At 36.6% G+C, this 25,723-nt stretch overlaps 1 protein-coding gene across 1 annotated transcript in view; it reads left to right on the forward strand.

Moving 5' to 3' along the window:
* LOC134851003 (E3 ubiquitin-protein ligase HERC2-like) overlaps nt 1-23,730 on the forward strand; it is a 71,622-nt gene extending 47,892 nt beyond the window's left edge. Inside the window, exons 23-42 of the mRNA XM_063866873.1 lie at nt 2,738-4,162; nt 4,401-4,723; nt 5,169-5,342; nt 9,469-9,605; nt 9,770-9,980; nt 11,492-11,747; nt 12,858-12,997; nt 13,283-13,536; nt 13,839-14,074; nt 16,206-16,330; nt 16,683-16,978; nt 17,206-17,335; nt 17,855-18,070; nt 18,325-18,465; nt 19,397-19,638; nt 19,834-20,155; nt 20,688-20,891; nt 21,180-21,282; nt 21,532-21,669; nt 23,264-23,730. Coding sequence (XP_063722943.1) covers nt 2,738-4,162; nt 4,401-4,723; nt 5,169-5,342; nt 9,469-9,605; nt 9,770-9,980; nt 11,492-11,747; nt 12,858-12,997; nt 13,283-13,536; nt 13,839-14,074; nt 16,206-16,330; nt 16,683-16,978; nt 17,206-17,335; nt 17,855-18,070; nt 18,325-18,465; nt 19,397-19,638; nt 19,834-20,155; nt 20,688-20,891; nt 21,180-21,282; nt 21,532-21,669; nt 23,264-23,445 — 5,255 coding nt within the window. The 3' untranslated portion in view covers nt 23,446-23,730. The remainder of the gene's footprint in view (nt 1-2,737; nt 4,163-4,400; nt 4,724-5,168; nt 5,343-9,468; nt 9,606-9,769; nt 9,981-11,491; nt 11,748-12,857; nt 12,998-13,282; nt 13,537-13,838; nt 14,075-16,205; nt 16,331-16,682; nt 16,979-17,205; nt 17,336-17,854; nt 18,071-18,324; nt 18,466-19,396; nt 19,639-19,833; nt 20,156-20,687; nt 20,892-21,179; nt 21,283-21,531; nt 21,670-23,263) is intronic.
* The last annotated feature ends 1,993 nt before the right edge of the window (nt 23,731-25,723 follow it).

The raw sequence follows: 25,723 nt of genomic DNA on the forward strand, positions 1-25,723 counted from the left end.
AAGACAAAATCGAAAAAGCTGGATAACGAATGATATCAAAAATGCGAGTGTTAAAAAACACAAATTACTAAAAGCGTATCAAAATCAGGGTACATTAGAGGCAAAGCAAAAACTGAGACAGCAAACTGTCAAAGTTAAAAAAAATGGTAGCAGAAAAGAAAAAAGATTTTTACACTGGCCTATTCTTTGAAAACACTGGACAACCCAATGAAAACTTTTTTGATCATGTGGAAGAAGTTAAAGGTGATAAAAAGAAAAAAAGTTCAAATAACGAAGAAAATCTTATAACTGCACGACAATTGAACGACCATTTCGTCACAATCGGTCCAGAGTTGTCATATGGATTTCCAAATCAGAATGATTTTTTCAAAACTACAGCAAATACAAATTCTTTCTTCCTGTCACAAATTGATAAACAGGAAGTTTATGACACGATAAAGCAACTGCCCAACAAAAAGTCTGAAGATGACATGGGACCAGCTCATTTGACCATTATTTTCAACCAGATGATTAGCGAAGCAGTTTTTCCCAGTTGTCTTAAAAGGGCAAAAGTAGTTCCAATATTCAAAGGAGATAAGTCACTTCCATGCAATTATAAACCTATATCTTTAATTCCTGTTACAGGAATAGTTTTTGAAAAACTTATCGAAACGAATAATTAATTTTTTCAATAAGTTTGACGGGTTAAGCAATCAAAAGTTTGGTTTTCGCAACAAACGGTCTAGAATTGATGCTATTGTGGAAACTTTAGAGGTTCTTTTTGAAAGCAAAAATACTGATAAATTAACGCACTGCACACTCTTAGATATATCTAAAGCTTTCGATACTGTTGATCATAACACCCTCATTCATAACTGTCACCTTTACGGACTGAGAAGCGTTCCTCTTAATTTACTGAAATCCTACCTCAGCAATAGAAACCAGTATGTCTTTCATTCGAACAATTGTTCAACATCAGAGAAGCTTCATTGTGGTATACCTCAATGTTCTGTTTTGGGTCCCCTCCTTTTTCTTATTTATATCAATGATCTTCCCAATATACCACATTACAGTGAATGTTTTCTTTATGCGGATGACACTAAAATTTTGGAACACCCAACGAAACTAAAGAGCTTAAAGCAGACTTGGAATTCAGCTCATCTTTTCTCATTAGAATTTACAAGAAGTTTATACAACCAATATATCAATATGGTGTATTAGTATATGGAGTTGCCAATAAAAACCGCTTTAAAAAATTTTCAAGTACAACAAAAGTTTTAAATTCGAATTGCGTTTCGTCTCAAAAAAACACAAGAAGTAAGGACTAAAAGAAAAACGCAGGAAATTTGCTCAATCAATGAATTACACGTATACGAACTGCTGAAATTACTCTCTAAAGTAATAAGACGAGAACCTGAAAATGACAACATGAACAATTTTTAATCAAAACAAGAATTAGACAAATCACTCGAAACCATAAGAAGAATAAAATCACTAACAACAAATAAAATTGACTCGAAATAACAAAAAAATTAAAATCTGTGCGAATACGGGTACTATATAATTCTCTAATTAATTTCAATATGACTATCATTTAAGAAATTTTAATCGAGTCTAACTAGTCTATAGACTACCTTATGCATAAAATCAAAGATACTTATTTACTTGATTGCGACTACTTCAACAAATTGTTTTGGTAAAAATGTTTTGAGTAGTTTCTTTTTTTTTAATAACTGAACTATAAAGCGAAAACCCAAAAAAAACATCGTACTAATTGAAATAAAGCAAATAATATAAAATATAATTGTAGTTTTGAAAGTTGTTTTTTTTGAAAATTGTTTTTTTTGCTACTTTTCTTTGCTTGCAAATTTTACTGTAAAAATATATCAATTAGATGCAAAGTAAAAGGAACTGTAAGATTTTGAAATTTATTTTTTTTCTCTAAATCTATTATATATTTTTTTTCATTAAACATGTTACTTAGATTAAACAATCAGGTCCATATAAGACAGTGCTTAATAGAAAGTTCTCAGCGGCGCTTCAACAGATTGAATTACCTTCTGCGCTTGCTCAAGTTGGTGCTCTATCAATGATAAGTTCTCTTTATTGTTGGATTTTTGCACTACTTGAAACAAATTTTTTTCCTTATATATCAGCGAGCATCAAGTAATTGATACACAAAGAGATGCTCACATGCTAAATGCCCACTCAAGGTGTTCGCTTAGAAAAAGAAACTATTGCATCTAAATTCTTTTAGTTTAATGAACAAAAATTACCCTTTCCGAGAAATAAGATGCGAATTGCCCAAAAACTGGAGATTGAGTTTTAGTTTCAAAATGGATTTTAATGATTCAGTTTGTTCAGATGAAGTAATTTTGATCAAAAAGTCTCAATCAGAAACGATTGTTCAAATTAAAATAAGGTTTTTTTTTTCAACTATGAAGCTCGATAGTAGTAACGGTATGTTTTTTTTTGGTTTCCTTGAGTGTTAACACATGCGCGGAATCATAAGAAGCAATGTGCAGTTGTTGATATATAGCAATTTAACGAAACTTTTCGAAATCTTAAAAATTTGTTTGAAAAAATAATTTCTTAAATTCTTTCATAATAAGGTTGCAAACAAAGGCCGCGTCATTTTAGAAGAAATAGCTATCGCATATCGTTTTTTTCTCGTGCTTTCTAGTTTTATCGTTATAGTTGACAAAGTAGACTAATTGTGAAGCGCTTGCTTTGATCAATGAGTTTGGTTTACTTCCAGGAAGTAGTTTGTGGGCCCTTGGACTAGAGGAAGAAACCGCACGACAAAATGGAACCTCTTCTGGAACTCCCACTATCCCAGCCTACTCTTCATCTTCTTCTGTGACGTCATTTGTGAAGAGAGGAGTGATGCAACCACCTAGCCTTTCAAAGATACTTCTATCTATACGATCTGATCAGGACAGAATGCGAGCCGTAAGACAAGTCATGCAAGCTCTAAAGATTCTCTTTTGCAGGGAGGCTGTACTCAGTGCACTTCAGACCTCTAACAGTCCAGAGCATCACCATGAGATCTCGGTATCAAATACTAATGAGAATAATGGAAGTAAATCTGTGGAAGTTGATGTAGTAGAAGATGCGGTAATTGAGGTGGAACCCACAGATCAGGCTGGAGTGAAAGAGGAAGAAAAGAAATTGAAAATGTTGGAAACGATCGCAGATATGCAACCAGAAACTATAACGAGTGTGGATCAACTTGGAGTGTCGTCACCGACTTCGGCATCAGTGGGGCTTCTAACATCCAATTCGAGTAGAGTGCGTCTCATGTCATCTATGTCAGGAACTAATGACTTTATGATGGACAACTTTGCACAACTGGTGTCCAGGGAAAGTCAGGGTCTGATGAATTTATTGCGCATGGCGATTCCCTCGCCCGCTTGTTGTTCCTCAAGAGGCATTCTGACCCGTTTCTTATCCATGCTGGCAAAGAAAAACATGACTGTGGCGGACTCAGTTGTAGACGTCTGTGTATCTATACTTGATGAAATAGTCGCCAATTCGCCTGAGATATCGAGTGATGTTCGTAACAGTGGCAGTGTCTTAATGCAACCGGTGCTCCAAGAGTCTGACCATCCGTACCGCTCAAATAGCCAGGCCGTGGGTGCTGTTACTATTCCAGGAGCCAGATTTCTCCGAATTCAGTTTGACACCAAGTGTCGTACAGAACCGAACTTGGACGTGCTGACGTTGATGGACGGCGAGAATAACGTGATTGAACAACTGTCTGGCAGGAACTACAAAGATTGGAATGAGGAGATTTGTATTATCGGGGATACTGTTAAGTGGAGATTTTCAGCATCTAGTACCAATACCTCTCTGCACAAAAGCCATGGTGCATGTAATATTACGGAGGGTTCGACTTCAGACGAAATCAGTAGATGGGGGTGGTGTTTTATGGTTTTTCCATCCGGTGCCACCTGTGAATCAGCAAATGCAACTGGCGCTGATGGAAAAAATGGGGCTGGTGTGTTAATGGGGAACCCAAATGACCTTCTTTTGAGTGACAAGCAGGCGCTGAGGCAGCCTTGCTTCGAAGTTGTGCGTGAGATGCTAGACCGGGGATGTCTAAATGTTCAACTGGTTGACTCGAATCTCGTGGCGAAACTGGCCCTTGCTCTGGCTTCTTGTGCCCAATTGTCATGTCTAGGTAAGATACTAAATTAGTCAAGGAAAATCATTGCATTTCCAAAATCTTTGCATTGCTATACTGGCTCATAGAGCCAGTACAGGAGCGTGTGAAAATATCAATGTTTTTTAAATCATTTTGACTTCAGCAATTTTCGCATATTTGTCGAAAATTGGGTTTTGAAGTAGGTGTTTTCTGCGATGGTCAATTCCTGCTTTGGTTAATTCTTTTTAGAATTTTATTGTGTTTTTTTCTGCAGGTTCCTCACATCGTTTGTGGGCACTCAGGAATCTCAGACGGCTCATAAATCAAAGCGAGGAGCTCAGAAGAGCAGTGCAACTAATTGTACATGGGGACAAAACAGAAACTGATTCGGGGGTAATGTTAACATTGAATAGCGAAGTTGGAGAAACCGATGTTCTGAGCAACGTGGGTGCGGCTATGAATGTGTTGTCACATGCCAATTGTTCATCCTTACAGGCCCTGGTTAAAGCACTTCCAAATGCCTTGTTGCGACAATATGAATACGAGGATCCAAAGATAAAAGACGGAAAACATCTCATGCACAGCGCCTATTTTAAGGTACTAATATACATTCCCATAGATTTCTTTCGGATGCTATTCGGTGCGTAAAAAATTTTGTTCGAAATCAGTAGAACTCATGTCTTTTCATTATATTCAAGAATTACGAGGCTAAAACAGAAATGAGCAAAGTTCCAGACGTATCGCTAGGTTTTAATCTACTGTGTATCGAGGGTTATGTAGCAGTCTATAGCAATGAGTCTGGGAAAATCATTACTAGCTATATGAGATAGAACAACCATGGAAATCTAGGTTGCTACGTTGTAAAAACAGATGGATTGGTCGATTCCTTAAATAGATTGATGGTTTAAAGGTTGACGCTAAAAACAGTGATTAATACTCTTCGGATTTGTAGTTGTGCAGAAAATATTGAAAGAAAGATAAACCAATTTTTCAATAAACTTAGAAGATTAAATTGAATAAAAAGATGATCTTTGTGATGCAGGAGCTGTTGTCCTTGGCGGCTGAAATAGAGTTAGACAACTCTGCCCTATGTGTTCACAAATGGGTGTGGCTGAAGAGGTTTGCCACCGCCCACAGGGCAGCACACACTCTCTGCGGTGAGAGGGACAAGAATCCACCCTTTTCTTCCCAGTTCTTGGCAGACGTCAGAAGAAAGGTTAGATTCTGATCTTCTTCGGAAACTTGTTTTTGTCAATGAAGGTAGTGAAGGCTCTTCTGTAGGTCGTGATGGTTTTTTTAAGAGTCGATGAACGTAGTTCAGACTCATATATAGGTCGTGATGATTATTTCGTTTTTTTTCAGGATCAAATTTACTTTTTCGCGGTTTTACTTTTGATTTCTTTTTCTATTCAGTTCACTTCATTTGTTAAAAGCACGGCTAAATCCACTAGCAAACAACGAAAGTGAAAAGGTCACGACTTCTAATGTGGACTTCTAATTTCGAAATTGGAATTTGGAATTTTATTATTACACCGAAGACTTTAGTCAAGGTGTTATGGTATCGTGTAACGGGTTTTTTTTTTAATGTTGTCTGTTGTCAAGTGTCGACAAATAACGTCCACAGTTATCAATTATCATGTGGGCTGGACTATATCGCGCTATGTCACGTGATTGCGTATGTTTGTTTCTTTATTTGTTCATCTTTATTTATTTAATTATCTGTTCTTCTATTTATTTAATTATGTTTAGTTTGCTTATATTTATTTATAATTTATGTATGTACATATTTATTTTTGTTTATTTTTATCACGTGTTTTGTTTATTTATTTAATTATTCTTTCTTTCATTTAGTTTTGCTTTTATTATTTCTGCGTGTGTATTTATTTAATTTATTTATTTTCATTTATTTATATTATGGGTCTGTTTGTTTGGTTATTTGTTCATATATATTTTTTCATGTCTATTTAATTATTTGTACATTTCACTTTTGCTTTTATTTATTTATTTATTTATTTATGTATTTATTTATTTATTTATGTATTGATTTATTTTTTTATTGCTTATTTATTTATCAGGTGTGTTTTGTTTATTTGTTGATATTTATTTCTATATTTATTTAAATATTCTTTCTTTCATTTAGTTTTGCTTTTATTATTTATGTATTTGTATTTATTTCATTTATTTATTTTCATTTATTCATATTATGGGTCTGTTTGTTTGGTTATTTGTTCATATATATTTTTTCATGTCTATTTAATTATTTGTACATTTCACTTTTGCTTTTATTTATTTATATATTTATTTATTTATGTATTCATTTATGTATTTATTTTTTTATTTATGTATTGATTTATTTTTTTATTGCTTATTTATTTATCAGGTGTGTTTTGTTTATTTGTTGATATTTATTTCTATATTTATTTAATTATTCTTTCTTTCATTTTGGTGTATACATGTGTTAGTACGATTTTTAGCTCTAGAACTGTTATTCCATGATCTTTGTCAATATAGCAAAAGTTTGACGTATGCATGTGTTAGTACGATTTTTAGCTCTCGAACTGTTATTTCATGATCTTTGCCAATATAGCAAAATTTTGGTGTATACATGTGTTCGTACGATTTTTAGCTCACGAACTGTTATTTCAGGCCCTTTGTCAATATAGTAAAATTTTGGTGTATACATGTGTTAGTACGATTTTTAGTTCTAGAAGTGTTATTTTATGATCTTCGTTGATATATCAAAAATTTAACCTATACATGTGTTAGTACGATTTTTAGTTCTAGAACTGTTATTTCAGGCTCTTTCTCGATATAGCAAAATTTTGGTGTATACATGTATTGGTACAATTTTTTGTTCTAGAACTGTTATTCTTCAATTATTAGTTGTTCAAGTTGTTTGGTTTTTGCTTCAGTTTCTATGCCTTCGGTGTATTGCGCGTAGCGCCTATGTTTGGATTTCTCAGCGAAACAAAAACTTAATCTATTGATCCAGTTTTCTCAAATTTGGTATTTTTTTATCGAAAGTATCAATCATAATTTGTTCCACAAAATCAAATAGCTTTAAGTTCATCTATTTTTTCTTGGATTTTTGAAAGTGAGATTTTTCAAAAAAAAAGTTTTTGTTTTTACTTCGTTCATTGACTGTTTTAATTCTATTTTTCTGGTGTCCCAGCTTTCAGCAAAGATTCCAAGCTTTCAGATGTCCCAAAAACAACATATTTTGCTCCAGTTTTTTTAAATTGGGCTAGTTGTATCAAAAAAGTGTCAATCAATGATTGTTCTTGAATTTCAAAGACCTTTAAGTCCATAGGTTCATTGAAATTCGTTGAAGTTTTTTTTTCAAAAAAAAAGTCAGTTTTTTTTCTGTTTTTTTTTCGTTCATGACTCTTTTCCAACTGTCTGTTGGCCTTGTTTATTGTTCATAATTTGACTCTCTTCCAACTGTCCGCCGGTGGAAGGGTTAAAGAGCAATTTCTAGTTAGTGATTGTCAATGAAAGAAATGAATGTACTTATTTCAGTGTGCGGTTTTTGTTAAATGTTCTTATAGTATCTTTCGCGGTTTGACTTAACAGATTAAGAGTAGTGAAGACTCTTATATAGGTGATTTTCTTTTGCAATTTTTTTCACGAAAAAAGTTTTAAAATGCTCTAATAACCACAGATGTTCATTCATATATATTAATGCATTTATGAATGCACTTAGGTTTAAATGCACTTTGGAGTTCAATTGAAATCCATCTGCTGAAACTTACGCAAATAGCACTCTCCAAATAGAAACGTAGAAACGGCGCTAAAAAATAGAACAATTTTTAGTTTAGAAAAAATTTTAGGTTTTCAGCGGAATAAAAACTTTACTGATTAACTTATATTGATCAACTTTTCTCAATTTGGCTTGATATTATCTAAAAAGTGCCAATCATAAACTGCTCTAGAAATTTAAAGAGCTTAAAAGGCATCTGTTTTTTTCTTTGAAATTCGAAAATCGAGATTTTTTCATCAAAGTCAATTTTTTTCTGTTTACTTGCGTTCATTACTCTTTTCCAACTGTCAGTTGGCTGTTGTATTTTTTGTTAGATCAATGAAAATGCATATGCTATAATGCTTAAAGGAAGGCAACTTACGCTCCGCAATTACAAATGTGCAAATGGCGCGGAAATTATAAATGACTTTAGCTTCGAAAATGGATTTTGTTTTTTGGAGTAGTTTAACGTAAATCAGGCTCTTATACAGCTCGTGATGATTTTTTTTGTTTTTTTTTCAGGAAAAGTCTTGAAATGCTCTAATAACAAAAGAAGTGCATTCATAATTATCCATGCACATGAATGGACTTAGGTATATATGCACTTTTTCAGTTTAATTGAAGTTCATTTGGTGAAGATAAGGCTAAATGCACTCTCAAATATAAAAGCTGAAATGGTGCAAAAAAACGGGATTGATTTCTAGTTTCGAGAGTGGAATTTGATTTATAGGTTTCACAGCGGAGTGAAAGCTTTTCCTATTAATCTAGTTTACTCATAAACTGCTCTTGAAGTTCTAAGTGCCATATATTTTTTTGTTTGAAATTGTATTTTATCTTCTAAAAACAAATCAGTTTTTTTTTAATTTCTTTGCGTTCATTGACTCTTTTACAACTCTCTGTTGGTTATGTTTAGACTTTCTAGCGAAATAGAAAAGTTATTCAATAGCCCTGTTTCCTTTTATTGGATTACTTTTATGAAAAAAGGGTTCAATTGAAAAAGAATCTTGAAATTGCAACTGTTTTCACTCATTTTTTTGCTTTCCTTGAGTTCATAAACAATTTTTCGTCTCTGTCGATCATGATCAGATAATTAGTCGCCTTTGTTTCCGGTCCATTTTCTTTTGAATTGCTCACGAGAAGTCATTTTTTTAGTAGCCATATGGAACAGATATTTGAAATTTTTTTTGTCACTGAACGTTTTTCTTATTTCATTCGTTTTTTTCAAAATTATCTTTGATACTGAATCGATTTTTAACCTCACTTGTACGCCGGAAGGTTTCGAAGAATCAGCAAATTATTTTAGAGGGCAGTTTAAACGATTTTGATGAATCAACAAATTATTTCTGTAGGAAGTTTAAAAAGTAACGAAAAATTATGATTTTGCAGACTCAAAGTTTTTCTCATTAGCGTTATCGGTCATATTTTTGCTTGTGTATGCGAAGTGCAACTTCACCTCTGTGTAAGAGTTAGAGTGTTTTATTTGAATTTATCTAGCATCATTTTGTAAGTTTATTAAGTTGAAATTTTGCTTTAAAATGGAATCAATTCAAAGGAAATTTTTTTTTAGTAAGTTGTTTCTTTTCTAAAATCAATATGATATTAGGTTGAGGAGTTGAACGTGTGGGACTCTGAAGAGGAAGATGATGACGATGAATCGGAAAGGAAGAAGCATTTAGACTATGAAGACAACTCAAACTTCTCGCTCAAGCACGACGAACTGCTAGTCCACTGGGCAAACAGGTGTTTACTCTTGCATTTATTTAGATATTAATACTCTACTCTAATAAAATAAACTTTTTTTGCGATCGTGAACTAATAATTTAGGTGGATATTACCAAATACCAACCAAGTTGGGAATACAGAACAGTCGGGCGGCTGAGTATTGTTTTTTTTATTGTTTCAAGACGACCAGAGGACTGGCGTTCACTCTCCTCTGGCGTACAGGGCGGAATAGGCACTGTGTTCGGGTGGGGTCATAACCACAGAGGTCAACTGGGAGGAGTGGAGGGGTCAAAGGTGAAGGAACCAACAGTGTGTGAGGCCGTTTCTGCACTCAGACCTGTTCAGATTCAAGGCGGAGAACAGACTCTGTTTTGTGTCACAGGCGACGGAAAGGTAAAACATTTTCAACATGTTTGGCGATGGTAAACACAATAACGAAAAGATGAAGACTTGTTGCGAATCGACGATGAGAAGAAACAATATCAGAACAAGGATAGCCGGTTACTGTGCAATTAGCACAGAATGTTCCGACCATAGTATTTAAAAAACTACAAGAAAAGGGCTTTTTTCAAATTAGTGAATTTTTTTTCTGCGTGGGATGATAAAAGAATCTGTGGTAAAGCTATATTTTAGACATATTTGACATTCATAGTAATATAGACAAATTGGACAAAAACATTTGAAAAATAAAATTGACTAGAACAACAAAACATCGATTAAAATTTTTTTTTTTTTTGAAATTTTTGGTTCCTAAAATGAAGCTACAAAACTCCAAAAGCTAATTTACTTACTTACAGACATACTTTTGGGCTTAAATTAGGTATAACTAAGCTGTTCTATGCCTGATCGCTCGCTTTAAATTTTCAAACCGGTTTTTCTCGACACAAGAAAAAATTTAGGGGAATTTTGTAAGTGATTTGAATCACGACTGAAAGGGCTTTAATGATATATCACTCAAACCAGTCCGATGATTATTTGTGGTACCTGATTTTGCGTGGAAAAAATTACAACACACCCGAATACAAAGGTCTTCCCCATTTTCAATGTTCGGAACAATAAAGCTTTCATATCATTTGAACAATTACATAATGAATCAGTGAATGCGATAAAAATAACCATGTTTAAGTGAATTCAAAAGAAGAACAGATAATTTTTTTGCGGTGATTAAATGAAACTTTGAATAGTTCTAATATTTTTACTAGATGATTAGATTATGGTTCAGTAAGAGTCGATGCCCGTAGCTTAGACTCTTATATAGGCCGGATGATTTGTTTTTTTTTCAGGAAAAGTCTTAAAATTTGTTCAGGCTTGAAATCACTTTTTTGCGGTTTGATTTTTGATTTCTTTTTAAGTTCAGTTCGTTTCCTTTGTTAAAAGGAAGACATACTCCACTATCCAACAGCAAAACTGTAAAGGTCACGAAAAATGTGATCGACTTCTAGTTTCGAAAGTGGAATTTAAATATCGAATTTCCCAGTGAAATAAAAATTTTGCCTGTTGATCCAGTTTTCTCAAATTGGGTTAATTTTATCAAAAAAAAATTCAATCATAAATTGTTTTAGAAATTCAAAGAGATTTACTGCCATCTGTTGGTTTCTTTGAAATTCGAAAAATGAGAATTTTTTTTTAAAAGACCGTTTTTTTCTGTTTACTTGTTTTATTGACTCTTTCCCAGGCTGGGCAGATTTCGTTTCATGACAGATCTCGTACCATCTTAATTTCAACAGATATCGTCCCATTTCAAAGCATACACAGAATTCGTCCAACAAATTTGGGAGTACACAGATTTCGTCCTACTTTTTTTAAAGTGTGCGCTTTTAAAAGCAAGTAGTTTTACTACTTAATCCGCTATTACAGTAATTTTCCTAAAATAGAACGAAATCTGTTGGCTATGTTTTTTGTAGGTGTACGTTAGTGGCTTCGGAGCCAACGGACGTCTGGGCCTGGGCCAGAGTGAGTCAGTAGGAGTGCCAACTTTACTGGACTCTATCCAACACACCCACATCACAAAGGTGGCAGTGAACTCTGGAGGTAGACACACCCTCGCTCTCTCGTCCGACGGGGAGTTGTTCTCATGGGGGGAGCCAGATGATGGGAAGTTGGGACATGGCAATGCGATTGCTGCATGCGATAAACCACGCATCATCGAAAAACTCAGAGGTTCCTAATCATCATATGTAGATCCTTTAGAACCCTGCTTTAAATATTGGAATATCGAGTTTTAACCTCAATAGTGGCCTTGTTCTCGGGATGTTCAGAGTTATGTGTTATGCACAAAAAGTATAACCATTCAGTTCTTTGAGATTTTTCCAACTCTAGACTGCTTGGATCGGGAAAATTGAATCTGCTCAAACGAATTTATTGAAGGATACTTTGTCATAAATAATTTAAAAAGACTTGTAGCTATACAAAAATCCATGCTCCTAGAAGGTTTTACATTATTGTTACACACTTGCGATTTTTAATTCATGAAATGAACCGAAAAAAGTGATTTCTTTCAAACAACTCAAAAATAATGAAAACTCGATTTCAGAAACTTTCTAACTCAATCTCGCAATTTTTTGAAATGCATAATTTATACATAATGTGGCTTTATGCTTTGCAGTTTGTTACATGCAAAAGTAATGTAGACAGGGCAGGTCAAAAATTAATTGTCATTTTAATTAATTGCAATTAATCGAAATTTTTCTGTGCAATTAATTGATTTTCATTCGTGAGCAATTATAATTAATCTACCCGCACATTTCTCTGATGATAATTTTTTAACTCATCGGACAGCAATTTTGTTTAAAAGATTTTCAGTACTGCAGATTTTGCATATTCTGATATATGGCAAATTTCGCTGCCGCAAAACTTAGAAAAACAGTTATTTCGGAAAATCAACAAAAAAAACTGACAGAGTGAACTCGTGTCAAAAGTTGTTAACCAAGCGTGATGCTTCTTGCTTGCAATTAGTTCTACAATTAATTGCAAGTTAATTTTGTGGTGTTCCAATTGATCGATAATTGATTTTTAACATTCCAATTTAATGGCAATTTAATTTTCAGTTATCCAATTAATTTTTAACCTGCCCTGAGTGTGGATGCCTTCAGTTTGTTATATTCCGAATTATTTCATGCAAAATTGAGTCTATTTGTATTTGGTGCCACTTTTGCTGAATTGCATTGGCAAGTTATTAGCATATGTAGCTGCTTTATTCGTGACTAGTCTTTCGCGGTTGTTAAGTTTGCGTAACTGAGTAGATGAATAACTGGAAGCATGTTATGTTAGGAGTGGTTGTTGTGGACATTGCGTGCGGTGGTTCACACAGCGGTTGCATAGATGAGCACGGCCAACTCTACACCTGGGGCAAAGGAAGGTACGGCAGGCTGGGTCACGGAGACAGCGACGACCAATACAGACCGAAACAGGTGAAAATCACTTGTAGTTTAAATACATTATATTTCATGCCCCTACTCCGGAAAGTTATCCGGAGAGTTTGTCTACTTCTACGAAGTCAAATTTTTGCCGACCAACCTTACTTATATTTGAAGGATCCTGGAGCGGTAATAAGAATTAAAATTAAGGGAGGCGTGTGAGCAAAAAGGGGTGATTGTGCCTGATTACATCTCCCAAAAATCAGCTCTCACCGCAAAAATCTTATATCCGTTATCCGTTCCATTTTCTTGCCATCTTATTGTATCTTCTGCTTTTAGGTGGAAGCTTTGAATGGCTTCAAAGTAGTTCAAGTGGCGTGTGGCAGTGGAGATGCACAGACCATCTGCATCACAGATGACGACTCAGTCTGGTCATGGGGCGATGGGGACTACGGCAAACTGGGCAGAGGCGGCTCAGATGGGTGCAAGACTCCGCAGAAGATAGACTCACTTAGTGGAGCTGGAATCATCAAGGTCGAATGTGGCTCTCAGTTTTCGGTTGCACTCTCAAGCTACGGATCAGTATACACATGGTGAGCAGGATAAGGTATAGCGTCATAATAATGTACTTTTCTTTTGGATGCCTATTAGCTGTTGTAGTACAAGTCATGTTTCGTGATATTTTTTGTATTGATTGAAGGAAAAATTTTAAACAATTTTGACGATTTATGACTTAGAATTATGACCGTTAACAACAGTTTTGTACTGAACAGTTTGTCCCTAAAGTTGATTTTTCAAATTTATTTTCATAATGTATGCACTTCGTTACGTTATTTTTAGATCTATGTAGTGATAATAAGGAAGGCATTTATATAGTTAAGCGTCTGTTCAACAGGGGCAAAGGCGATTACCACAGACTGGGCCATGGAACAGACGAGCACGTGCGCAAACCAAAAAAAGTGGCCGCACTTGGAGGCAAGAAGATCATAGATGTGGCCACTGGGTCTCTACATTGTATTGCAGTGAGCAGCTGTGGTCAAGTGTTCACGTGGGGAGACAATGACGAAGGACAGCAGGGGGATGGCACTACAAATGCAGTCCAGAGACCCAGACCAGTCACGTTCCTACAAGGTAGAGTTGAATTATTTTTCGTCTTACTCGTTAGAGCATAGTGTTATTTGATCAGTCACATTTTTTCCAACCGAAGTCCCGCATTTTAGTGCGAAACTTATGCGGGCATTCTTTGCTACCTGATATTGAAGTGTAAATTATGCGTGAACGTACCCTAGATCAATCCGCCATGGCTGAGTGGTTAAGGCTCGAGACTCAAGTCGAAGATCTCGAGTCTCGTGGGTATCTTAAAATCGCCTAGGTTATCTATGTACACAAGTGAGCGTAGTGTTACGTCCTGGGGATTTTATCCTGGGGGATTTAGTCAGCGAGCGAATTTAATAGCATGTGTTCAATACGCTTTATTGGTGGCCAGTGTTTTCCTAATCCAAGCGCACACGGAGCTCCAGCAATCTCCAGCTTAGACTTGCAATCTCCAGGTCGACGGTTCGACTCCGGCAGATGGTGTTTTTTTAGCTCCCAGTCATTTTCCGCCCTAAAAGCAGTCAGTTCCGAAACTGACTGCTATTGGGGCGGAAATTATTGGCTTTTTGGGGTGGACATGACCGGTCACGTTCTTCCTGAAAGCTTCTTTTTACGTTTTTTGCTGATTTCTTTTACCTTTTTAGAGCTTCTTCTTGCTGTTTTCTCGCTTCTGTTTGCGATGTACAGCTTTACTTCTATGTAAAAGTTTATTTTCTTTGAATTTTTTTTTGCATTTTTAGAGCCTTGATAAAGATAATATTAGCCATCAACTTAGAGACATCGCTTCTTTGCCACTGAAAATGGGTGGTCTAAATATCAAGCTTCCCTCTGACTATGAGAATTTTTTAGAGTGGTCACTTAAAAATCGTCAGTCTTACACACATACGACCCATTAACAGCCATATCTGAGCAAGAAAAAATCTATACAAATTAAAACACTTAAAACTGAAAGAACAAACCAAAAGAGAACTAACATTTTGAACAACTTGAGTGACAGTGAAAAATACGCACTTGAGCTGGCCTGCGAAAAGAGAGCCTCAAACTGGTTAAACGCACTGCCAGTTAGCAGATATAATTTCAACCTAAATAAATCCGAATTCCGGGATGGAATTTATCTCAGATATGGATGGGAACCAATCAACATTCCTCTCACATGTGCATGTGGTCAATCTTTCGACCTTACCCACGCCGTTCACTGTGAGAAGGGCGGATACATCCACATGAGGCATGACGAAATCAGAGATACCTTCGCCAACCTCATGAGCGAGGTTTGCTATGATGTTGAAATCGAGCCGAAACTTCAGTCGTTGCAAGGCGAGAGCTTTGTCAACAATTCAACCACAACTGATGAAGACGCTCGACTAGATTAAAAGCAAACGGATTATGGGGCTCTAGGTTTAGCTGAACTTTCTTTGATGTCAAAGTCTTCAACCCACACGCAAGAACTTCACAGAGACTAATGAAAGACGCCTATAAGTGCCACGAATCACTAAAAATACCAACAGAAAGTGCTACAAGTTGAACAGAACGCTCGTTTTTGGCTGCATTGGTGGTGCTGCACCAGCAGCTACACGGACAATGCAGCGCATAGCTGAAAAACTTAGTGAAAAAAGGCATGAAAGCTACTCAGAAACAATAAACTATATAAGAACTAAGATAAGCTGCGACCTGCTCAGGTGCGCTATCCTTTGTATACGGGGGTGCAGATAACTGCGTAAAACGCAATTCATAGGCAATTCATTTAGTGCTATGATAGAGGAGGGACAGTTGAAGTAAATACCTTTATTGACAACGCATTAAATGGTGACTTGACTTAATTCCTGCAATATTATTCATTGATGTAGTTAAATAATGCTGGTATGGGCCCTATCCAGCTTGTGCACGACCGTACCTAAACGGAAGGGCCCCTTTTATATTTTATCCTTTTTTTCCTAGAGACTTTTTGCATTTTTTTTTCGTGTAAGTTAGCGAAGTGCACTGATAATCAAGAATTTGATTGGTAGCAAATGCATTTTGTGGCTTGAGGGTCCTACATGGATATTTGAGTCATAGCTTGCAATGAACCCTTTTTTTACACGAGCGAACTTGTGATAGTATTGTTATGTTGTCAGTCGTTTTCTCCAACGCAAGCTTCGCCTCTGTGTATTAGATATGTGTCCGTTTGTAGGAAAGAACATGAACAAGATCTCAAGTGGATCTGCACATTCTCTGGCTTGGTCCACGGGTAAGACGAGCAAGGAGAGACAGGTGGAGATGCCACAGGAGATCCCACTGGAGTACAGTCTCCTGCAGGTGAGACAATCCTTACGATAAAGTGCAGTCCAGAGTTCGATCCATGATTGCTGTAATGACGTTTTTTTTTTCTCTGTGTAATTGACGGGGGGTTTATATTGGTGTTGTTGCTTTATATTGGTGTTGGTATTGATGCCGTTTAACAGTGAACGGTATGCCAAGTTTTGTTAGGCAGCATCTAGAAGCGTGTGAAACTTTCTTGAAATGTATAGCTGAAGATCACAGGAGTTCAAAGGTAGGATCTTGTCCAAATTTTTCAGCTTTTCAAATCCATCTAAGGTAAATATTTACTTTTGCTAAAATTAACGCGCCTTAGATGTAGTCAAATTAGCAGAAAAATTGTTTGCTTAAGAGTGTGCGCGGTGGCATGGCTGCTCTCTGTGGCCGACTGATTCTATTGCACCATCTCAGTGACCTCTTCTGTGGATGTCTCCACATGCTAGACCTCACTCCCCCATCTCCCCTCGGATCCCTCAGAGGGGTACTTCTGAGTTCGGGAAAAGAGATGGCATTTAAGAAGGTGGTCCAGAGTACAATGGTCAGAGATAAGCATCATGGGCCAGTGCTGGAACTGAACAGGATGTTGCTGAAGAATAAAAAGTTCTCAGAGTCCACAGCAGCAGAATTGAACTTTTCCTCGTCATCTGGGTACGTTCATCTGAGTTGTCATTTTATGAAAAAGAAAACTTGTTTTTAGTTTTATGCGAAAAAAAAATCGTTAGGATTTGGATCAATGTTGATAGTAAAGGAGCATCGAAATGCATAATATAATGAATTTTGAATAAGTTTTCCATTTTACTTCCGCATAAAAAGCTTGAAATTATATTTCTCTCATTCCTCGGATTTATAGCAAGCTTAACCTAGTTTTGCTGTAGAAGTCTCCATGGAACTTCAGGGAGTGTGCTGGATGTACTGGCCTCGAAAACTGTGTTCGCACAGGCATCTCAAAGTGTAGTGCATTATGGCCAAGCGGACTCACTGTTTCTGCCGCATAGAGCGTGGAAGGTATGCTTTTATTGTACCATTTTTTTTACACTCGCAAGTTTTCGAGCGTTAGTGGATTGGTACGAACCTTCTTTTTTTCTAACATAACTTGCAAATTAAAATGTTCTTTGAAAGTGTTCACTTATTTGGTGGCACTTTTGCTATAATTATGATCTGTAGCATTGGACATATCATAGCATCTGTCCTATGCTTTATTGGTGGCTAGTGTTTGTGATTAATTAAGCGTCCATGGCTGAGTGGTTAGTGTGTGGGACTCATAATCTCTGTAAATTAAGCTTTTAGTTTTTTTCTAATTTTTGACCGTTTTTCATTTATAGCGTTTCGGTGCCAACAGCGTCTTTCCTAACATGAGATAAATCAAATTTCTTAATGTCTCTTGTAACGAAATGACGCCCATAGAGAAGCTTAGAATGTCAAATATTACGAATTTAAGCGTTACGAACTATTTATCAGTTCGCGCTCTTGTTAATTACTCTTGACTTTCAAAAACCGGTAATGGTGAAATTAGTCGTACTTCAGGTGAAATTTGTGGGCGAAAGTGTAGATGACTGTGGGGGAGGGTACAGCGAATCAATTGCTGAGATGTGCGAAGAACTCACGGAGGGAGAGAGACGTCTGTTCCTACCCCTGTTCATAGACACACCCAATGCTAGACATCAAGCATTGGGAATGGGCATTGATGCCGGCTCCAGTCAGGACGACTGTCTGTTGCTTAACCCCTCACCTTTGCTCAAAGTACATTTACGGGATGATATATTACTCCAATGATAAAATTAAATTGTCAAAAAAATCACTAAGACGGAGGAGAAAACAGTGGAAATTAAGCATTAAAAAGACAAAAAAGTGGCGAATTCGGTTAGAAATGGAGCTCAAATGACTGTATCAAAATAAGAAGAAATTTTCCTTGATTTTTTTTTTGATAATTTGACATCAGAATACATCTAAATTTGACCGTAGAAAACTTCTCAATCATTCTACTACGTGTTTAGAAGAGGACCCAGTACCTGCGTTTTCTGGGCATCCTGATGGGAATTGCCATCCGAACTGGAAGCCCTCTTTCTCTCTCTTTGGCTGAGCCCATGTGGAAGCTACTTGCAGGCATGCCGTTACAACTGGCAGACCTCACGGAGGTAAAGTTATACGCATTGAACTAATGCACTTGACCGAAATGATCTGAGTTTGTTGTTAAACATTGTAATTCATGGATTTTTAAGAGTCGTTGAACGTAGTTCAGACTCTTATATAGGTCGGATGATTTTTCTTTTCAGGAAAAGTCTAAAATTTGTTCAGGCTCAAATTACCTTTTCGCGGTTTATCTTTTGATTTCGAAAGAGTAATGAACGTAGTGAAGACTCTTATACAGGTCTTGCTGATTTTTTTTGAGGAAATAGTCTTAAATTATTGACGCTTTTAAGTATATATGCACTTTTTGAGTTCAATTGAAATTCATCTGCTGAAAGTGATGTAAGTAGCACTCTCCAAATGCGAACGTGGAAATGGCACAAAAACAGGTGAATGATTTCCAGTTTTGAAAGTGGAATTCAATTTTTAGATTTCCAGCGGAATAAAAACTTTACCTGTTGATCCAGTTTTCTGAAGTTGGTTTAATGTTATCAAAAAAGCTCCAATCATAAATCGTTCTATAAGTTCAAAGAGCTTAAAGGGCATCTATTTTTTCTTTGAAATTCGAAAGTTCTTCGATCGGCTATGTTTTAACAAAGTCATTCTTTTTTCTGTTAACTTGCGTTCATTGACTCTTTTCCAACTGGTTGTTTGCTAAGTTTTTTCTTTTAATCAAAATTAAATCAGCTGTTCTGTGTTATGGTGATTTGAGTTCAAGGATCTGTCTATCGCCATGTGTGTTCATTGGCGTGTTAAATGAAAAACTTTACTAATATAGAGGGTGTTCTTGTGGTAGGATAGGAAATGAATACGCCGTTTTTCGTTTCCGTTTCAGTCATACAATAATTTTTAAATCTGTTAGGTTCCTTGGATTTCCATGCGTAACCATTAAGTTAGATGTTAATTATTTTTTCTTTTAAAACTTTGTCTGCTCTCCAGATGGATAAGAGCTTCCTGCCCAGTCTTATGTACCTGCGGAATCTAGCTGAGGCGGAAGAAAAAGAGAGTCACCAAGGTTGGTCAGGTGACTCATCTGGAGTGAGTGAGTTGGATAGCCTGGAGATGGCCTTCACAGTGGACAGCTGCACTGGCCAATCACACAGACTCCAGTCCCCATCCAGTCATGATAGAGTGACGAAGGATAATCTGCCACAGTACATAGCACAGGCCATACACTACAGGTAGCAAACCAGAGACAAATATATTCGTAATTGCTATCGGTAGGAATGTAGTGCGCTGGCTTGTGAAATATTTCAGACCAATTTTCATAAGTTCAAAAATATTGTTTTCAACTTCCTGGTTAACATGTTCTGCTCGTAGAAAGTTGAATTGAGGTTGAAATAATATTTGAAACAGGAGTGCGCTTTGCTGTTCAGGTTGCATGAGTTCGACGAATGTGTGGGAGTCGTGAGAGAGGGAATGGCTCGGGTCATCCCAGTCTCCCTACTCTCCCTCTTCACCCCACAGGAAATGGAGACACAAGTATGTGGTCGCCCGGAGATATCAGTGTCACTGCTACGCTCAGTCGCATCGTACAAAGGAGTGTCCGCAAATGCGCCTTTGGTGAAGTGGTTCTGGGAATTAATGGAGGAAGAGTTTTCAGACAGGGAGAGATCTCTATTTCTGCGATTTGTATGGGGAAGGACTAGGCTCCCACGGACAATTGCCGACTTCAGGGGCAGAGACTTCGTCATACAGGCAAGCTTCCTCGCTGTGTTTTACGGTGAAACCATGAAAGAAAACAACGGCAAGAAATAATATCTAGAAACCAAGTTAGGAATGAATGCAAATCGAGACTGATTCAAAGGCTGTGGTGTCAATTCAGGGTGACCACTGGGTCGCTATTCTAGCGACTGGTCGCTAGTGGTCGTTACATGTTCGCTGATTTTCAAATGTTCGCTACTTTTCGCTTCTCTCCGTCAGTTGCGCCTTTTTTCAGAATCTTAAGCTGGCACAGCAGTTGTTCCAGAAGTTTTCTTTTCTAATGGTTTCTAACGAGTGAGCGATACTGTTGCAAAGTGTATTCACGACGGACACAGTATTCGTCATTAATAAGCTATTTCTTTCAAAAACAAAAGCTATTTTGAAAGCGATTTAAGCAATTTCTTTCGAAAACAGCGTTTGGTTTAAAACAGTAGTTTGAAACAATCCATACGACAATGCAGTGATGTTTTTTTCTCTTCTGTGCCATATGAACCAGTTCAGGTTCAAAGTAAAGTGTAAATTATAGGTCTTGGACAAATTCCAACCTGCGGACTACTATCTGCCAGAGTCCTACACATGTTTCTTCCTGCTGAAACTACCAGAATACTCCTGCAAGCCAGTGTTGGCAGAGAAACTGAAGTACGCCATCCACTTCTGCAAGTCCATTGACTCGGACGAATACGCAAGAATAGCCATGCCACCTGAACAGCACCACAATGAGTCACCGCAGGTCAGTAATCTGCATTTTGAAGATCACTTTATTTTTTTGGAAAACCTTTTGTTCAAGATTGCCAGTGGGTTTATTCTACGAAAAAAGTCAATGATAACAGTTTTAGAGAATTCAATTTAAGGTGTGGCAAAGTAATGGCTGTTTTTTGTAATGTTCAGGAACACTTCCAGCTGCTGGTCGGCTGTTTTTTTAATTAAGTAAGTTTTTGAAATTGTTTAAAAAGGCTGCTATTTGGCAGTACAAATGGGCTTACAATTTTCCGTTTTTTGAGGCACATCAATTTTTCAGGTTCAATCACAAGGGACAGGAGCTGTCAGGTCAACGACTCAGTGGAGGCAGCAGTGGCCAGAGAGAGCTACTCTGGTGTCAGTCGAAGGAGTCAGCACCAGAGGTGATCATTGTGGTAGAAAACGAAGAACTAATTAAGTTCTGGGTTGTTGCTAAATTGTGATTTTGCGAATTCGTGATTTCAAATGTGTGGTGCTTTATTTTTTGGTCGTTTTTTTTCAAACCAAATGTAGAATTTCAATGCAAGGTTGTCTGAGCATTTCGTAGTTTCAAAACTCTAAGTCCAGCACACTTAAATTTAATATTTTAGTCGTGTTTTTATTCGTCGGCAAACGTGTTGTTCTATTATCAGGCCAATACCATTACTCAGCTAGCAGAAGAACAGACAACACTGCTAATACACCTCCCTCTTCCTTTACGCCGCCTTCTCATTCGTCTTCCAGTGCAACTGGAATGTCTGCACGAGGAATGATATCATCCACATCTCCAGGTACACAGGGGTTGCTAGACGTCTTTATCTTATGAGGTTTTTTATATTACCAAAGGGAGTTTTCATTACACTAGCGAACTTTAGAGAGCGTTAGTGTTATACTACGACTATTCTTTTTTGCTAACCTAATACGCAAATATTGGTGGCACTTTTGGGGCACCTGTACGGCTTTTTGATAGCATGTGCTTTGACATTCGAATAGTAATAAGTTAACTCAGTTGATGCATTTTAAATTCATCAAATGAAATGAAAAAAGCTAGTTGTTTCAAACAACATAACAATGATAAAAACTCTATTTCAGACTTTTTCTAACTGGATATATTTCGCAATTTTTGGCAATGCATATTTTATACACAATGTGGCTTTATGCTTCCCAATTTATTACATGCAAAATTAGTTGTGAACACATTCATTATTGTTACATTCCAAACTATTACTTGCAAAATTGTCTGTTTGTATTTGGTGCCACTTTTGCTGCATCGGATTGGCAATTTAGCATATTTAGCTGCTTTATAAGTGATTAATGTTTGCCGGTTGTTGCGCGTTCGTGGCCGAGAGGGCAGGGCGTGAGACTCCAATTGTCGAGGTTGCAGGTTCGAAACCCATAGGTAGAAAAGTTTAACTAATTCGAGGCTTATTTCTATCTTTTCTGATTTCACATTATACACCTGCTTTTTTTGTGTTCTCGCCAGTGTTTGCGAAGCTCAGCTTCGCCTCTCTGTTAATATTGGCGATGTGCTTTTTTTCGAAAAGTTTGCTAATGCTCAATTGTTTTTGTTAGATAGTTTCCAAAAATAGTTGCAAAATTCGTTTTCTCACTCAAATGTTCATAATTTTTTCACTAGCGTCAGCTTATTGTATTATTGAGAACTTCTTTTTTAACCTGGATTTTCAACTTTGGTTCGACTTTTGGGGCACCGTTATAGTTTTTTGATAGCATGTGCTTTGACGTTCGACTTGTAATAACGTCTGCACGAGGAATGATATCATCCACATCTGCAGGTACACAGGGTTGCTAGACGTCTTTATCTTATGAGGTTTTTGTATTACCTTCAGTTATATACTACGATATTCTTTTTTTTTCTAACCTAATTCGCAAAATTTGGTGCCACCTTTGGGGAACACTTACGGCTTTTTGATAGCATTTGCTTTGACATTCGAAAAGTGATAAGTTAACTCAGTTTAATTCAAATGAACCGAAAAAAGCTATTTGTTTCAAACAACATAGCAATCAACATTAACACATGCGCGGAATCATAAAAAGCAATTTGCAGTTTTTGATATATAGCAATTTAATGAAACTTTCCGATATTTCTTTCATAAAAAGGTTGCAAAGCCCGCGGTAGCCAGAAGAAACAGCTATCTCATAGCGTTTTCCCCGTACTTTCTAGTTTTATCTTTATAATTGAAAAAGTAGATTAATTGCACAGTGGAATTGTGAAGCTGTGGCTCAATTCTTGACTGAAAGGGTTCAGTATGGTATATTACGGAGTTTCTTTGGGATGCCTAACATCATTAAAAAAAACTTTTGAATCCAAAGTTTTTTCCATATGGTACTAGAACAAAATATGATGCGAAGAGTTCAAATGCTTAGGTGGAGGAGCAGTGTCTATATCCCTCGAGGAACATCAACAGATGAGTGAAGAATTTGAATTCCGCAGACCAGTGACTGGGGCTACATTCGAGAGTCTGCTAAGAGGCAGGGTTCACCTGCCAGACCCGCCCTCGAATCATCGACAACATCACCAGGCGCAACAAGAAGAGGAAGAGGAGTAGAAATTTAGAAAGCAAAACTAAATTAACTCTTGGTTCACCAGCTACTGAAACTCACAACTGAATTCGAACCAAACCAGCTGTACTCATTATTCAAAATTTCCAGGAATTTATCATTCTTATGAAAAGTGCATTGGACAGAGTCACGCACCGCAAAGCGACAGGTTACTTTTCGGAACTGAAGATAATTTTTGAGAGCTATACGCTGCGTATGTCCATTGCTTTCTATTTTGTACAATAGATATAGTTAATAAAACAAAAATTATGAATTTAGATTTATTAACGTCATTTGATTTTCAAGTGTATAGGCCGTGATAGTATTTTTTGTTTGTTTTTCAGGAAAAATCATCTAAATTTATTCACACTCAAATTTGATTATTCGCGGTTGACGTTTGATTTCTTAAGTTCAGTTTCAGAAAATGACCTCGGCTAGTTATTTTAAACTTGCGGTTTGCAAGCGTTAAGAAATCGGAATATACTTTTTCGGCCTAACAACTAATTTAACAGAATGACTTGAATCGTTTTACTCTTGATCCATAAATATACAAAAACTAGGCGTTACTTCGGGCATGTGGAATGGAAAAGTCAATGGTTTGAATCGACCAGGACCCGTTTCTTTGTAAACGGAAAACTTAACGGGATTCAAAAAAATTTTGGACTTCGATTTGCTTGTTTTTTGTTGGCTTTGTTGCCGCAGCACCAGTTTTGCCTAACACTTAGGCATCTATAAACTAAAATTTAAAGTGCTTTCTATATATTCCGGTGAAGTTATTAGAATCCATGACATTTTTTTTTTTTTCATTTTAAAAAATTTTTTTGGAAGTTAGTTTTGAAATTCTTAATTTTGTTTTTACATTAAACTTCCATGCCAGAAAAAAATCTATTGCCAATTTAAGTAACTTTTTACGCTGTATTCCACAGGCTTAAATTTTTGTATCGCAAATGGTGAGAAACTCTGCTTCGCATTGTGTCTAAATAGTATAAATTTCAGTAAAGAAGGCCACTCATAAGTAAATCTTGAAATTCAAAGAACCTTAACTTATTAGTGTTTACCCGTTCGATAAGCTAGGGTGTTGCAACCGCGTTAGACATTCAAAACTAATCTACCACCCAGTGCATCTGGTGTAGAGTAACACACTTGCTTGAGGCGACAACAGCGTGTGGTTCAAATCGGGTCGGAAACTTTTTTCAAATTTGAAAATTTCTGCTTTTTTAGTATCATCCGTCGGTTTATTTTCGTGGACGTAGTTCTTTTAGCATGGACTCTTTTTGCTCAGCTTTATTTTATTTCCCTGAACGAAATTTCTGAAGCTATTGATTTTTTGCAGAGTTTGAGTTTTATTAGTTTGTTGAAACGTTTTTCACAAAAAATTATTGAAAAAAAACTTTAATTTTGCACTGAATTGTTACGTATGCGTCACTGTTCGAAGTTAGCTTAATGTTTATTGGGTCGATGACTTAAGTTCAGAATCTTATATGTCAGGCTCAAATTTACTTTTTTGTGGTTTGATGTTTTTCATGTTCAGTTTATTATCTTTGTTAAATACGAAAGTGTAAAGGTGAGAAAAAAAGCGGAGAACATTCTCTACATTGTGTCACAGGCAGTTTTCAATGTTTGCTTATGTTATTCGCAAGTACGTGCTTGTTGTGAAGAAAATACACATCGAGAAAAGCTTAAAACGGCACATCGAGACGCTCTGCCGTTTTGGATCTTTAAGGACAATGCTCACAATTTGGCCGAAATCTATTGTCATATGTTCAACTTGTGCTTGGAACAAGGTATTTTCCCGGAGTTTTGCTTGCAAAAATATCTCCCTTGCCAAAAGTTTCGTCTCCAAAGCAGCCAAAGGATTTGAGGCCTGTCTCTGTTACTTCTGTTATGTCCAGAGTGTTTGAAAGGTTAATTTACCAGAACTATCTGCAAGGCCCTTATAACAGATGGCTTACACGTAACCAGTATGGTTTTGGTAAACATTCTTCTACTTCCTGTATGCTCATTAGGCTGCAACATCATCTCTGGAATTTCCGTGAAAACTATGATTATGTTCGCTTCTTTTCTCTAGATATGTCAAAAGCTTTTGATACTATTTCCCACAAGAGTGTTATAGAAGGAGTAATGAATATTGTCCCAGTAGTCGATCCTGCGGTTGTCAACGTAATCATTAACTTCTTGCAAAATAGAGCCCATTATACATCTCTCAATGGCTTGGATTCAACTGTTTTGTATACTAATCAGGGTGTCCCTCAGGGCACTGTCCTTGGTCCGCCTCCTTACAATTGC

Source organism: Symsagittifera roscoffensis, chromosome 7 (assembly GCF_963678635.1).
Source record: "Symsagittifera roscoffensis chromosome 7, txSymRosc1.1, whole genome shotgun sequence".
Taxonomy (NCBI): domain Eukaryota; kingdom Metazoa; phylum Xenacoelomorpha; order Acoela; family Convolutidae; genus Symsagittifera; species Symsagittifera roscoffensis.